The 13877-nt window shown below is 53.5% G+C and overlaps 1 protein-coding gene across 7 annotated transcripts in view; it reads right to left on the bottom strand.

The window, feature by feature from the left end:
• PRKAG2 (protein kinase AMP-activated non-catalytic subunit gamma 2) overlaps window positions 1–13877 on the bottom strand; it is a 324559-nt gene that overhangs the window by 261492 nt on the left and 49190 nt on the right. The window contains exon 1 of one of the 7 annotated variants that reach the window (XM_032244966.1): window positions 2782–3312. The exons of 4 other annotated variants lie outside the window; for them this stretch is intronic. Coding sequence is in view for 1 of the 3 variants with exons in the window: in XM_032244970.1 (XP_032100861.1) it covers window positions 2744–2750 (7 nt within the window). In the remaining 2 variants the exon portion in view is untranslated. 2 more of the 7 variants (XM_032244972.1, XM_032244970.1) reach the window with 2 other exon arrangements.

The raw sequence follows: 13877 nt of genomic DNA, 5'->3' as shown, positions 1-13877 counted from the left end.
GAGCTGACAGGTGTGGAGAGCTGACAGGTGTGGAGAGCTGACAGGTGCAGAGCTGATGACAGGTCAGTGTGCTGTCCCACTGGTGCTGGGCTGCTGAGGCCTCAGGACGAGGCTGCCCACTGGGAAGGTAGGGGGTACGCAGAGCTGACAGGGGTACTGAGCCTTGAATGAACCACTTGCTTGTGGGTCCAACTTAGGTTTCCTGCTAAGTCACCAGCCCCCAACAAGAGCTAAATGCAAGTTTTCACTGCCAGACGTTCACCATGTGACTCATAAGTGCAGCCAGAGGAACAACTTTGGAGTTGTCAGAGGGTCGAGTTTGAGCTCCAGTTTGCCATGTACTGGTTATGCAATCTCAGTAAATTATTCAAATTCATGGAGCCTCAATTTGCTTGTGTAAAAGGGAAATCTCCCAGGATCATCATGAGAATTAAAATAATTAACATTCATGAAATTGCCACACCTGGTGCCAGATGCCTAATAATCAACAAATATTTACCAAAATATGCAATCCAGACAGCCAATAGCAGTGTAAGAGGTAAAAAAAGACAGATCCTTTAAGAAATTAAGACCCCTACCTGACTGCATTAGGAGTCACCAACTGAATTTACCTATGAGAGCTGAACACAACTTAATACAAAGTAATGCATGAAACAAAAGGACATGCATTCACCTTCCTTAGGTCCAGGCTGAGTCCGAGAGGGGGCGGCTGGCAGGGGCGTGGTGAGGCTGGTCTGTGGGGCATCTCAGAGGAGGAGGGGCCTGAATACTTTTAAAGGAAGAAAAAGGTCTATAGTTTGAAAGAGCACGGTGAGGGAGTTGGATAAGTTCAAGACGGATTCCATTAGTTAACAGCTGAGCCGAAGTAAGAACACAAAATTAGAACCTGCATTTCCAGGGGTTCCTAGTTATCCAACACCATCAAGTGATGAGGTCAAGACCAGGCATCTCACTCTTGTTGGAGAGGCCAATGCCTGGGGCACAGGACTCAAGAGTTTGTTTTGCTGAAGTGCTGATTTTTCATTGCACCCTGGGCAGGACCTGAAGAGAAGCCAGACCTGGGATGTCAAAGACCAGGCTTAGAGACTGGGTCTGCCCAGCCTCAGCCCAGCGACCTCCCTGCCCCTCCACCACCCACCTCACTCTCGACTTAAAAACACCAGGCTAGACCTCAGGACGCCTGGCTTCTCTTCCCAGCTCAATCCCTTTGTGGCTTTAGGCAAAAAAGATGGAATATTTTAGCTTTTTAATTATGTTCCCTGAGTGAATGTAACCAGAATCCTCAGTTTCCCCTTTATAACTGTTTGCCTCTCTCAAGGCCTGCTGCTGGGCTGAAAACACACACAAAAACAAACCAAAAAGCACCACGTGAGATTCATCTAGTCCTTGGAAATTTCCATGTAAGCTGGGGAGGCAGCTGGAAGGTGAGAAGCCCCCCCCAGATTTAAGAGGCCCACAGTGCCCAGGGCATGTGGAGCCCCAGGGCGCCAGCTCCCTCTCACTGTGTCTGTTTCTGACTCTCCCCCAGCCCCGCCGAAGCTTCCCCCTCTCACCTGACTCTTACCTAGCAGTCCCTGAATTCTTGATTTCTGTTTTGGGGCCTCCTGCCTGTATCCCTAGGCCTCTCCCCGTCTTTCGGCACCTACAATCAGTACCGCCGTGATGCTGCATTCCCTGCTAGCCCAGGCTTCTTCAATTGTTTACTATCACCTAGTCTCTCCACCTGGGCTGAAAATTCAGCTGCCCAGAATCAAGCCTCGTGCTTCCAGTGTAACCCCCAGCTCACTCCCAATCACCAGGACTCAAGGACCCCAAATCACAGACTTGAAGAGGACAGACAGCCTCTGGCTTATGGAAGGCAATTGTAAGGCAAAAAAAAAAAAAAAAAAAAAAGGACGTGGCTTACTCAAAGTGCCATGCGTCAGTGTCAACGGAGGGTGAGAAGAGGGGGGCGGGTGGGCTCTGAATCTAGCGCTTTCCAGCCTGCAGCTCTACTTGTGGCTGCAGATTCACTCAACAGTTAGGGCCTCTGCCTCCCAGAGTTCCCTCCTCTCTCTACCAAACAGCGGAGACAGCCAGCGAGGAGGCCATCTACCATCTTCTCTTCCTTCCCTTCCTCCCTCCCCCCTCCACTCCCATCTGCTTCTTCAATGGGCTCCCCACAACTTCAGCAAGCAACAAGCAAGCGTTGGGCTCCACCGTCCACAGGAGGCCAAGAGACCCTTCAATGCGTATGGGGTCCAGAGTCCCCAGAAAACCGTGGGCCATACCCAAAGCCCCCATGTCATCCCGAGTGTTTTCCGTTTGGGCCAGATGTAATAAGGATGACTCAGGAAAGTCAAGGCCTGGCAGAGAATGACAACTTTGCTAAGATTTCAGCTCCAGTAAGGGAAGTTCAAGCCAGCGTGGGAAGGTGGGGAGGGGACTCTGCGACCAGGACCTGGCGTGTGCGGCAGCTCTGCTCAGCCTGGCAGCTGAGGAGAGACAGACTCAGAGAGGAACGGAGCTGAACACACCCACACACGTTCCACCTTCACTTGTGATTCTCTTTAAATCACCAAGAAAGTTATGTAAGGAGAAAACATACAGCTCCCATGGAGAGAAGAAACATTTTGTTCAGCCTTGGGGTATCTGACTTAATAAGAGGCTCCTGGAGAACAAAGCGACAGTCAGCATCAGCCTGGCACACCACGGAGACAAAGCATGGTGAGGGAGAACCACACACCCAGGGACGCACAAGCACCACGCATTCAGAAAGCCAGCTCCCGCAGCTCTGCTTACTCAGCCCGCGGGGTCCCGGAGGTCTTCTCTTCCAGATGCTAATAAGCAGTGCAGGCTTGTAAGCTGCTGGGTGGCAGGATGCGAGTGACAGGGACAGGCGGCACTCCCAGCTCTGACAAATCCTGCTGCCTCACTCGAAAGGTCCACCAGAGAAGGGGTTTCCTAGCCCCTTCAGCACAGGCAATTTCTAGGGTTCGGCTGCGCTCCAAGCTGCTGCCACTGCATCTCTGCAACAGATGGGGACCGGGGCTGGGTGTGTTCCCAGTCCCCAAGGCAGCGCAACAAGCGGCTGGCAGACAGCATGGGCTGGCCTAAGACGGCGCAGGCAACGGTCTTGGTGGCTGGAGCTGGTTTGCTGCTCAAAACGCAGGCAGAGCTCAGGCAGATTCCCTCGTTGACGGGACTGCAGCAGACTCTCATTCCCACCTGTGTTGGGGGCTGCTGGGGAGGAAACTCCTTACCACACGGCAAGCCAGCAGGAGGGAGGGCTGGACCGGAGCTTTTAAAAAGACAGGCAGCAGGACTGAGGGAGGCAGGAGCAGAGGCCGATGATGCAGCAGTGGATGGTTCTGGGCTCCAGGTCCTCTGGCCAGCACGACCCCTGCTCTGTCCCTATTCTCACTTCAGGCAAAGGCTTCAGAAACCTGAACTCCCCGGGGATTCCTGTACTTGGAGTACAAATAATGAGTTTTTCTTCCCCACCTGGCCAGAATGATGAGTATGGCTTTCCAAAAGGCTCTGCCAGTGAAATCCCCATTTACACCCCACTACCCCAACTCCAACTAGACGGCCACAAGCATCATCCAGGAGACAGCAGAGTCTCTGCCTGTATCAGCCATGTCCTTCGTTTTCTGTATTCTGATGCTTTGACATCTGGGGCCTTGCTGATCCTGGAGGGACTGGCCAATTCCTGGGGATAGTAAGTAACTCACCTGTGAGCTCGCTTTTCCTATGCAAGCCAACTCACACAGACCCCTCCCCTCCTTGCCTCCTCCTGGGGGCTCTCACCCCCTGGGCCACCACCCACTACCCTCATCACCAGACAGCTAGGGACAGTCCCTGTACCCACAGTCCCCTGAAATTATTCACAGAAACCACAAGAAAGGCTCTTGCCCACATTTCCCCCTTGCTCCCTCTGCCTCCTGCCCAGCCCCGGTGCTTCCCCACGTGGCAGGGGTGTGCCAAGCCTCCTGCTTCCAGGGATCTCTCAGTGTCGTCAGCTCCTTCCTTTGTGACACTCATTCCTGGGTCTGCATGTCTTACTGTACCTGATTACAACAAATCCCAGGTGCCCTGAAAACAGGCTCTAAGGATGTCCCAGCTGGTGTGGCAGAAAATGAACTGGAATTGTTAGAAGAAAACGAAGGTAACTGGCCGGGCACAGTGGCTCAAGCCTGTAATCCCAGCACTTTGGGAGGCCGAGGTGGGCAGATCACAAGGTCAGGAGATCGAGACCATCCTGGCCAATACGGTAAAACCCCGTCTCTACTGAAAATACAAAAATTAGCTGGGTGTGGTGGTGCGTGCCTGAAATCCCAGCAACTCGGGAGGCTGAGGCAGGAGAATCGCTTGAACCTGGGAGGTGGAGTTTGCAGTGAGCCAATATCGTGCCATTGCACTCCAGCCTGGTGACAGAGTGAGACTTTGTCTCAAAAAAAGAAAGAAAAGAAAAGAAGGGTTCCCCATTCCAGAACCCCACTATGTCCCTCATTAAATAAAACTTGTTCAGAACTTGGACTTCTCAACAATGGAGGAATTGCTTTCACAGATAGTGAGTGACACGTTGCTGCAGGTATTCAAGAAAAGGAGGCTTCTTCCGGGAGCCTAGGACTCACAGGTTATGATTTAGTGGGCAAACGGGCTGTTCAGGTAAGGTTGGTGGCAGCATAAGGTGGAAAGAGATGAATGTGGGTGACACAGGCAGGAAGGCTCTGAGAGGGCACAGAGGACTGGCGTGGCCGTCACCAAGTCTTGTGGACAAAAACGCAGCTGAGTCAGCTGGGACTCTGGGGGATTCTATCAGCGTTGGAAGTCTGCAGCTTTCTTAACATCACTTTCAGCCCTGGAGGTACCAGGCAGTCACTGTCCACCCAGGTGTCCACCCTGAGACCTGACAAGTCACAGGCCTGGAGCGCTATGGCCAGATTGCTCTGGGAACTCACAAGCCTGAGCCATGTCCTCACCTACCTGAGTGGAAACTGGTTTTTTGTCTGTAGAATGAGCCATGGGTTACATGACGTTCCTCAAGGTCCCTTTTAGACCTAAGCACTAATGTTCTGTGTCCACAACCCAGGTGCAAGTCCTGGCTCAGGCATTTCTCTGAACCTCAGTTCTTCCTCTGAAAAAGCCCGCGGAGTGGGCACACTTGCTTGGCACACCTCCCGGGGCTGCTGTTGGGATGGATGAGCAAGCATCAGGACAGAAATAAGCAGCATCTTAGTATGTGCGGGATTATTCTGGAACCAGAGGGCAGTGCTCACGGGAACCTGAGGGTTAGCAAGAAGCTGGCGCTGTTTAGCGGGGAGGGAAGGGCCGGCCTCTTGCAGCCTGCAGCCAGCCCCCTGGGCACCCATGCCAGTGGTTGGCCAGAGATCCAGCCAATCTCAACATTTTCCCCTGCTGCTTCTGGAACTTGCCTTGCTGGGTGAGCCGGGCTTGTTTGATTTTCTGTGTGCTTTATTCCAAAGCACACCCACAAGCCTCAGGAAAAAAGCCTAATTAGTTTTGCTTGGAAAAGCTGGAAATGTCAGGGAAACAGGCACCATCATCCAAAGGATTCAAAGGTTTGCTACGCTCAGAGACCAGCATCTGGGAGTGACGTATGGGGCTGATGACGCTGCAGTGCTCACGGCGGCAATTCCATGTCTCAGGGACCCGGAATCATTCATTAGAGATTGAGGAGCATAAACCGCTCGGCTCCCACTTGCAAGCTGCCAGCCGCAAACACAGTCACCATCTGCACCTGCATTTCCTCTCGCTTCAGAAACCTCCACTGCACCCCACATGTAGGTGGCTCTGTGCTTCCCACCTACTCTCCCTGGAGGGTGGAGTCAGCTGTCTTGAACACCAGAGCCCAGCAGATCACAGATCCCTAGCATAGCCTGAAGACCACTGTTGGGACACGGGGCTGGCATCAGAATCAGAAGCGGAAAGGAAACACCTTCCTGAGGCACATGCCCTCTGACTCACTGCTCTCACCAATTCATCCTCCCAAACTCTGTTTTTCAGGGCTCTTAGCACCCTCGCCAGACAAAGCAATAACAAAACAGAACCAGGAAACCTTCACTAGCTCCATGCCATCTACAAAACAAACCCCGCTTCTCCAGCAGGGGCTGCCAGGCCCATAGGAGCCAATCCATGGTCGTCCTTCCATGCCCGCAGGCTTCCCAGGGCTGCCAGGCCTCAAAGCCCCGGGGCCCCCAATGCAGGCACCCTGCTGACCCTCCAGCTTGGCATCCCTAGAAAGCCCAGCCCTGCCCCTAAGAGTCCTTCCCTGGCACCTGTCGGTTATTAGGAGGCGCCTCTCCTGGAACTCATTTCTTGAGTGTATTTTGAGTGCTGAGTATTTTACATATCCTATCTTGAACTGCACAAAATATTGTCTATTTTATCGACAAGGAAATTGAGGCCCAGGGAAGTGGGGTCACAAAGGTGACCAAACACCCAAGTTGCAAAGCCAGGATTCAGTCACAGCCGTGTTCCCCTCCCCAGCCTGGCTGCTCCCCTTTATTTATTCATTGTTGCTTATTTTTATCATCTAGTTTTTCTACGGCCCATGGTTGTTTATTAGTTATTAAATTACTTCATAATTACTTACCTAATTAAAAATAAGAGGGGCTGGGTGCAGTGGCTCACATCTGTAATCTCAGCACTTTGGGAGGCTGAGGTGAGCAGATCATGAGGTCAGGAGATCGAGATCATCCTGGCCAACCTGGTAAAACTCCGTCTCTACTAAAAATACACAAATTCGCTGGGTGTGGTGGTGCATGCCTGTAGTCCCAGCTCCTGGAGAGGCTGAGGCAGGAAAACTGCTTGAACCCCAAAGGTGGAGGTTGCAGTGAGCTGAGATTGTGCCACTGTATGCCAGCCTGGTGACAGAGCGAGACTCCATCTCAAAAAAATTAGTAAATAAATAAATAAGAGGAAGACGCTCACGCACCGCAAGTGGAGAATCCCCTTTCGCAGGTGCAGCCTGTAGCATCCGAGGTAAAGTCTGCAGCAACACGGAAGGGGTCGGGCACCATCTGAGTGTGCAGAAACAGGCTACTGTCAAGTTGTTCTGATGGAACCAGACGGTGGGGCCGCGTGATATTACATAACAAGTCAAAACAGTGGACTTCAAAGAATTACCCATGGCAAATGTGACAGGAAAATCTCAAAAGATGCATGGCACTGCCCGAGGTGTGTAAGTGGCCTAGAAAACGAGACACCCATGAGCACACGTGTGTCAAAGGCATGGCTCCAAGCCCCACCCCTGAATAACAGACCCAGGTTTGATTTCCCAGCATCCCGGAAATCTAGCACAAATCCTTGCCAATCCCATGCGGGCTTCAGCCCTTCACCTCAAAGTCAAATCCTGCCTGCCAAGCTCATGCCCCTGCTACGAGGCACTGCTGTGCAGGACTGTACCGCCGCTGCCGGACCCCAAAGCCCTGTGTCCAGAGTCAGTCGCAGCAGCAGGCCAGCAGGGCAGCTTGCAGAGGGACCATCCATAAGAGGGCAGATGGCAACTGCCCTAGGCAGAGACGCTGGCCAATAAAGCCCATATTCTACCCACCCACCCCCACCATTTATGTGCCAGTGCTGTCCCTGGCCACACAATCCTGCAAGTTCTGTGTAGGGGAAAGCCAGAGGCCAGGGTAGCTGAAACAGGAGGGAACCGCTGGGCTCAAGGCCCAGCCTCACTGACCACACTTTATTTCACTTGGGAGCCAGCGGCTGGGGAGATGGGGCATAGCACGGCCCTGGCTGGCGCCAGTGTCTGAGATCAACTGGGCCCAGTGGGATGCGGACAGTGTGGCATTTTACTTCGGAGCCCCATTCCCGTGCCAGCTTGAGGCTGGTACCCTGCACTCATGGACTCTGTGCAATATGCCAGGTCCTGTGGTTGCGTCTGAAATACCCCGATTGGGAACCAGTGTGCCTAAGAGGGCTGCTCTGCACCGTCAACGTCCTTGTTGAACCTGCAGCAGAAGGCTTGTTAATCAGGTCCCTGGCGAAATGAGTGGTGTGCAGACTGAGTCAGAAGCCTGGCACAGGCTGCAGCCCCCTTGGATAAAGAGACAGAGAATCTGGCCGGCCCACAGCCCACCCATCTGCAGCCCCGGTGAGCTGGACACAGTTGATCTGCATCCTCCACCTCCAAGGACCCGGCAGCTGCGTCTGCTCCCAGTTGGACCAGTCCTGCCCGTCCTAACACCGCTGGGTCCTGCTCAGAGTGTGTCTGCCGGACAGCAGCGTCGAGACTTCCTCTGAGCTACAAGAACAGGTTGGACCTGCCGCCTAAAATCGCCCGTAGGGACGTGGCAAGCCCTGCTCTAGGACTTCCTTTTGTTGTCAGAGACCACCCGTCCCAAGGCTGTCAGGGGGACATGCAGCCTCCTCCACCTCCAGTCGCTAGAGACCGCCAGTATTCACCAAAGTAACCAGACGTCTGCTGAGAAGCTGAGCTGAGATTAGATGAGCTGAGAATAGTTCGCCACCCTGCCCCTCCTTGGGACCTCCATCCAGGTAGAACTAGTAGTTCTAAAACTGCAGGACTACAAAGACATTTTGAGTCATTGAGACCTTGTGTCCTGACTTTAATGGAGTAGAACCAAAACCCAACCACCCCCCGCAAAGGATAGCAGTTTCTCTGTCTTTCAAGGCCAAGTCTGACCACCTGAAGGTCTCTCAGAGACTTGGGCTGCTGTCTGGAGCCTCATGGGTAGAAACTGCTCTCAGGCCACTGGGGTCCCTGAGCGTCAAATGTGGGATGGGCCCCGAAGCCCTCTGTCCACAGAAGTGCCGTGTGTACTGAGTGTGCACGTGGGTCCTGCGGTGGCTGACTTGTGTTTGGAGCACGTCACCTGCCCAATAGGACCCACCTCTACCAAATAAGCCAGCAGGTCTATCAGGTCTATCAACGCTAAGTCATATGTGACCAATCAGTAAGTGCCGTGCCCAAGGTCACACGGCGGCGTCCTGAGAGGGCCAAGGCTGACACCAGGTGCTCCTGATTTTACCCCAGCACCTGATAAGGAAGAGATAGGCCTGTTGACTGGGAAGCTGGCAGAGACTTTGTCCCGTGACCCCACAGTGACTTCTCCAACTCCAGTCTGAACAAGCCCGACGTGTGCAGGGAGCAGAAGTGAGAGGAGGAAGGACTTGCCTCCATGCTGGCAGCTGGAACCTTTTTCTAAAAGATGCTGCATGCCATAAGGAGCACCAATGGGCTTAGGGTGGATTCACCATGGACAGGCTTAGGCGTCGGTCAGGGCTGCACCGCTCCCAAGGATTTCTCTGACCTCACTCCCGCCCCATCACGATGACTCCCCCACACCCACTGCCGTGGGCTCCTTTGACTTCCATGACTCCGATGCTTGGGGCCCGGCCCCTGTGGCTTCTACAGGCCACACCCCACTCGGAACGCCACACCGTACTCTCCAACTGCATGTCCCCTGCAGGGTCAATGGCTGGTCAAGGGACGAGTCCCTCGGACCTGAGAAGCAGGAGCCGGTGCCTGGAGACGAGCACCACCTTCAAGGGAAAGAACTGGGCACTTGGGAAGCCCCCATGTTCTTTCCTCTTCCATTTTCTAAGCAACAATAAGCCAGACTTCTGTCCTAACACTGAGGCCACACCGTCCTGGCAGCTCCCAGTGACCCAACACCACTCCCGCTCTGTCTCCCTGCACCCCCTCTCCCGGTCAACGAACATTTTTAGGAACCCCCTTCCACATCCCCTCACCCCTGTCCCCGCTGGCCAGGTGCCTGACTCATGCTGCATTCCTGGGACACAAGAAAAGTAGAAGAGACAGCCTCCAACCTCACAGACCTCAGTCCCGGCCAGAAGGAAAGCTGCGGAGCCAGGGAACAAGCAGGCTGAGAGTCCACGTAGCATCGCGTGTGGCACAGACAGCAGCCACCACCTTAGAAGTTTCCAGAAGGAAAGAGCCACTTTGGAAGAAAGTCTTAACAAAGGACTTCATGAAAGGAGTAAGACTGAGGCTAAGATAAGCACAATTCAGTGGAATCAGAGGCCCTGAGGGGTCCTTGCATTCTGTAAGGCCCTAGATCATCTTCCTCCTTTGTTCCCTGGACACACTGCCAAGGCTCTGGAAGGCTTTAGAAGGCTCTGGAAGGCCATGGCAACTCAGTCTTTCTTTTAAGCTGGGAACCAGGATTGGGCCCAGGCTTGGCTAAAGAGAAAGGCCAACAGACTGTAGCACAAGCCCAGCTAGTCTCAGCCAGGTGCCTCAGTGCTCAACGTCTGTGACCTAAAACAGCCTCAATGGCACCGCTGAGCAGAAGGCCCTGGGCTGCCCAGGGGGTAGAAGGCCAAGCTGTCGTTTAGCATCCACAAGCCTCCCCGATTTAATTGAAATAAACATAAACCACACTGGCACACAAAACCACTTTTTTCCTACAAATTGCCCGTATAACAATGTCCCTAAGGAATTCCTCTCTAAGACACACTGGACTCCTCGTCCTGAGCACGCCGTGAAGGAGAAAAACGCCTCCGCTCGCCCTTTGAAATGGATACTCTTTTTCTACAGGTTCAAATTCCAGCTTTGCTTTGCCAGTGCCAGGACTTTGGGTGAGTCACTCAGCCTCTCTATGCCTCAGTTTCCTCATCTGTAAAGAGAGGTGAATACTAATTATACCCACCCACAGGGTTACTGGGAGGATTAAATCCGTATGGATGTATGTACAAGCACACACATATACACACGCACACATGCACATCTGTATGCTGAGTTTTACGGAGGCGAACAGGGCCTGGGAGCTGCTGGGGCAGGAATCTGGGAGGTCCCCCAGTGCCTTCTAGTACCATGTGACTCAGGTGTGAGAGAAGCCACCTAAGGATCTCACCCATGACTGCTGCTACTGGGGAGAGACACAGACTCTGAGCCTTAAGGCAACGTAAGAAATGGCAGAAAGGAAATGACCGAATGTCCAGAAACAGACACTTGCAGCCTCCCGTGTGGGATGATCTGGCCAGGACTGCGGCCAGAGCAGAACTGTCACCACCCCAGGAAGCCTTGAGCCCAGGAACGAGGTGGCTTCAGGAGGTCGGCAGGCCAGGGCGAAGGGTAGGGGTGACTTTCCTGTCTCCAAGGCCTCCTTTAATCAGCAGACTGACCGCCATATACCCAGCGCTGCCTGGGAATAAACAGGAGCAAAAGGCAGGCACAACCCTGAGGAGGCTCCAAGCCCGTCTCGGGACAAGGCCTGGAGCATGCGGGTGGCCCAGGTCCCAGGGCTCCCTCAGGGCTGGGCTGAGTAGCTGAAACTGTGAAGGGCTGAGGGCCAGCGGGTAAGGGCACCAGGGAAGACCGGGAGGAAGGGTGAGCCGGCGCAGGTCTGGGCACCTGGGGCAGCTGGCCTGTGAGAGCGTGCTGCTTCTGCGGCAGCAGGTGGACAGCATCTTCCCAAGCTCCGACAGACGTGCTCAGTGCAGTGGCCTTGGCTGTGTGCAGCCAGGGACGGGGTACACACCCATGTGGATGCCACCTGCGCCCTGGGTCAGGTGACAGGGACCCACCTCCGCACCCCACGTCACACTCCCTCCTCCCCACAAATGGCTTTGGGGAAAGGGTGCCCAATGAACCCACAACACAGAATGTTCAGCCCTGATTCAAAACAAAACAAACAAGAAAACAACCTCCAGCGACCAATCAGCCTGGCAAGCTGAGTGGCCGCCAAGCCAAGCCCGGCGCTATCACTGGAAAATCTCGGGCTCCTAGAATTCCTCCCAGCGACCTGGTTTTCAGACCCCACCCCACGCGCCCTCCCTTCCCCTCCCCACCCCACCCAGAGCGGAAAATGCAAGCTGGGCTGCAGAACCTGCTCCGTGACCCCTGGCTTGTCACAGCGGCAGGGACCAGGCGCGGCCTGCTCCCCACAGCCGCCTGGGGACACTCTATGAAGCTCAGGAAGCACAGGAAAAATGTGTATCCAGTTCTGTTGGCTACGAGGATTTTGTATCAACATTTTTTTTCCCCAAAATTGAAAAAACCCTAAAGCTAAAACTTCTTAAACGCTTTAATAATTTTAAAGCAAATCTCTCAGCCTGCATTAGACTCTTCTCTGCTGTTACGGGTTGAAGTGCTTGCACCTGCAAGAAAGATATTGGAGTCCTCACCCCAGAACCTCAGAATGTGGCCTTATTTGGAAACAGGGGCTGTTGAATTTGGCACCATTTGTGAGTGGTCACATGGGCCAGGCACCATGGTGGTTGCAGACCCCTCTCCCAAGTCAGTCCAGGGACAAGAAAGTAGACTCCAAGAAGATGGGACCTCTGTCCCTCTCTGCCCAACCAGCCCCCCGGCCTACTGGGCCGTCGGGGGCCTCATTTCTGATTGAAATGTCAAACTCCACATCAGAGGCTAGGGAGGGAGGTGGGAAGAGATGACACCCTCCTTCTGTTTCTGGAGCCTTTTGCAGCCCAATCCTAGGATCCTTTACCAGGGCTGGGCCCAGGGACATGGGCCCAGAGTCATTCCTCGTGGGCGGGGGCAGGAAAGGAGTAAAGTCCACCCCTGGCTAAATCATTCGTCTACCTGGAAAGAACATCAGAATCTCTGGGGTGTGTTTTCAAAAACTAGATCCCACTTAAGAACCACTGAATCAAAATTTCTGGGGCTGGGAACTGGGTGATTGAAATATTCTGCTAAGTAAGACCCACTGATATCACCCACCCACCTCGCTGTAAAGATGGGGAAACAGGCACAGAGAGAAAATGGCACCTGGGAGGCCCCAAGTTATTCCTGGTATAACGTATGGAGGCAGAGCCCAACATGCCTCTGAGAAGGGAGCTGTGAAGTCAGAAACCTGAGCTTTCCCTTTAAGAAGGAATCAGCTTTTGATTTAAAGTAAACTGAGAAGCAATTCCTTGGACTTCAGCGATTTGATGATTTGAGGGCATGCTACAAATTGCCCGTGGTCCAGAATATTCATACTGTTCTATGACTTTGGAAGCTTCTTAGCTGGATGCATTGTAACTGGTTCAGTTCAAAGATCCCAATTCGGGCTACATTTTGCTCCCCACGGCTTCTCCCCACTTCCTGTCATCCTGCGTATTTCCTGACAGCCACATTCTAAGAAGATATATGTGAATGGATTATGCTGCTTGTGTTAACATCAAGGTTTGTAGAAGATGGTGCAGATAATTGCTGGAACTCCCAAGACGTGGTGAATAGTACCGCGTCTGACACTTTCAATGGTGATGAGACTGTCATGAGGTCGTAGCAGCCTCTGTGTGGAGCCCCTCCCTCTAGGAGGGTTCTTACCCCCACTGCCCCACTACACTTGGCCATGTGCCTTGTGTTTCCCAGAAGTGATGTGTGCCACCTCCCAGTGGATGCTTTCAGAGCTGTCCCGGGTCTGACGCCTCTCTCCCGCCCCTCTCACAGCCAGGACCCAGACAGGAAGCGCTCCTTCAGCCTGGGGTTCCCAAAATTCACAGGACACAAAGCAGAGCCACAGCTGTCGGCGATGCAGGTACAACAGGAGTGAGAAACGTCCTTCTGTCCTGGCTCACTGCTGAGGATGTGGGGCCACTCACAACCCCAGGGTAAGTCAGCCGAGACTCCTGCGCTATCTTTCTCCTGCCTCCTTTTCGTTTTTTTCTGAGTCTGTTCCCTAATCCTAAATAAACTCCTTGTAATTTAACAGTGCTTAAGAAGGTCCTTTGGCTGGGAGTGGTGACTCACGTCTGTAATCCCGGAACTTTGGGAGGTCAAGGCAGGCAGATCACTTGAGGTCAGGAGTTCGAGACCAGCCTGGCCAACGTGCTGAAACCCCATCTCTACTAAAAACACAAAAAATTAGCCGGGCGCGGTGGCGGGTACCTGTAATCTCAGCTACTCAGGAGGCTGAGACAGGAGAATCACT

The sequence above is a fragment of the Sapajus apella genome, unplaced genomic scaffold, assembly GCF_009761245.1.
Source record: "Sapajus apella isolate SASKATOON/1434 unplaced genomic scaffold, GSC_monkey_1.0 scaffold56, whole genome shotgun sequence".
NCBI lineage: Eukaryota > Metazoa > Chordata > Mammalia > Primates > Cebidae > Sapajus > Sapajus apella.
The sequence above is the reverse complement of the archived record's forward strand: the minus strand, read 5'-3'. Positions and strand labels throughout refer to the sequence as shown.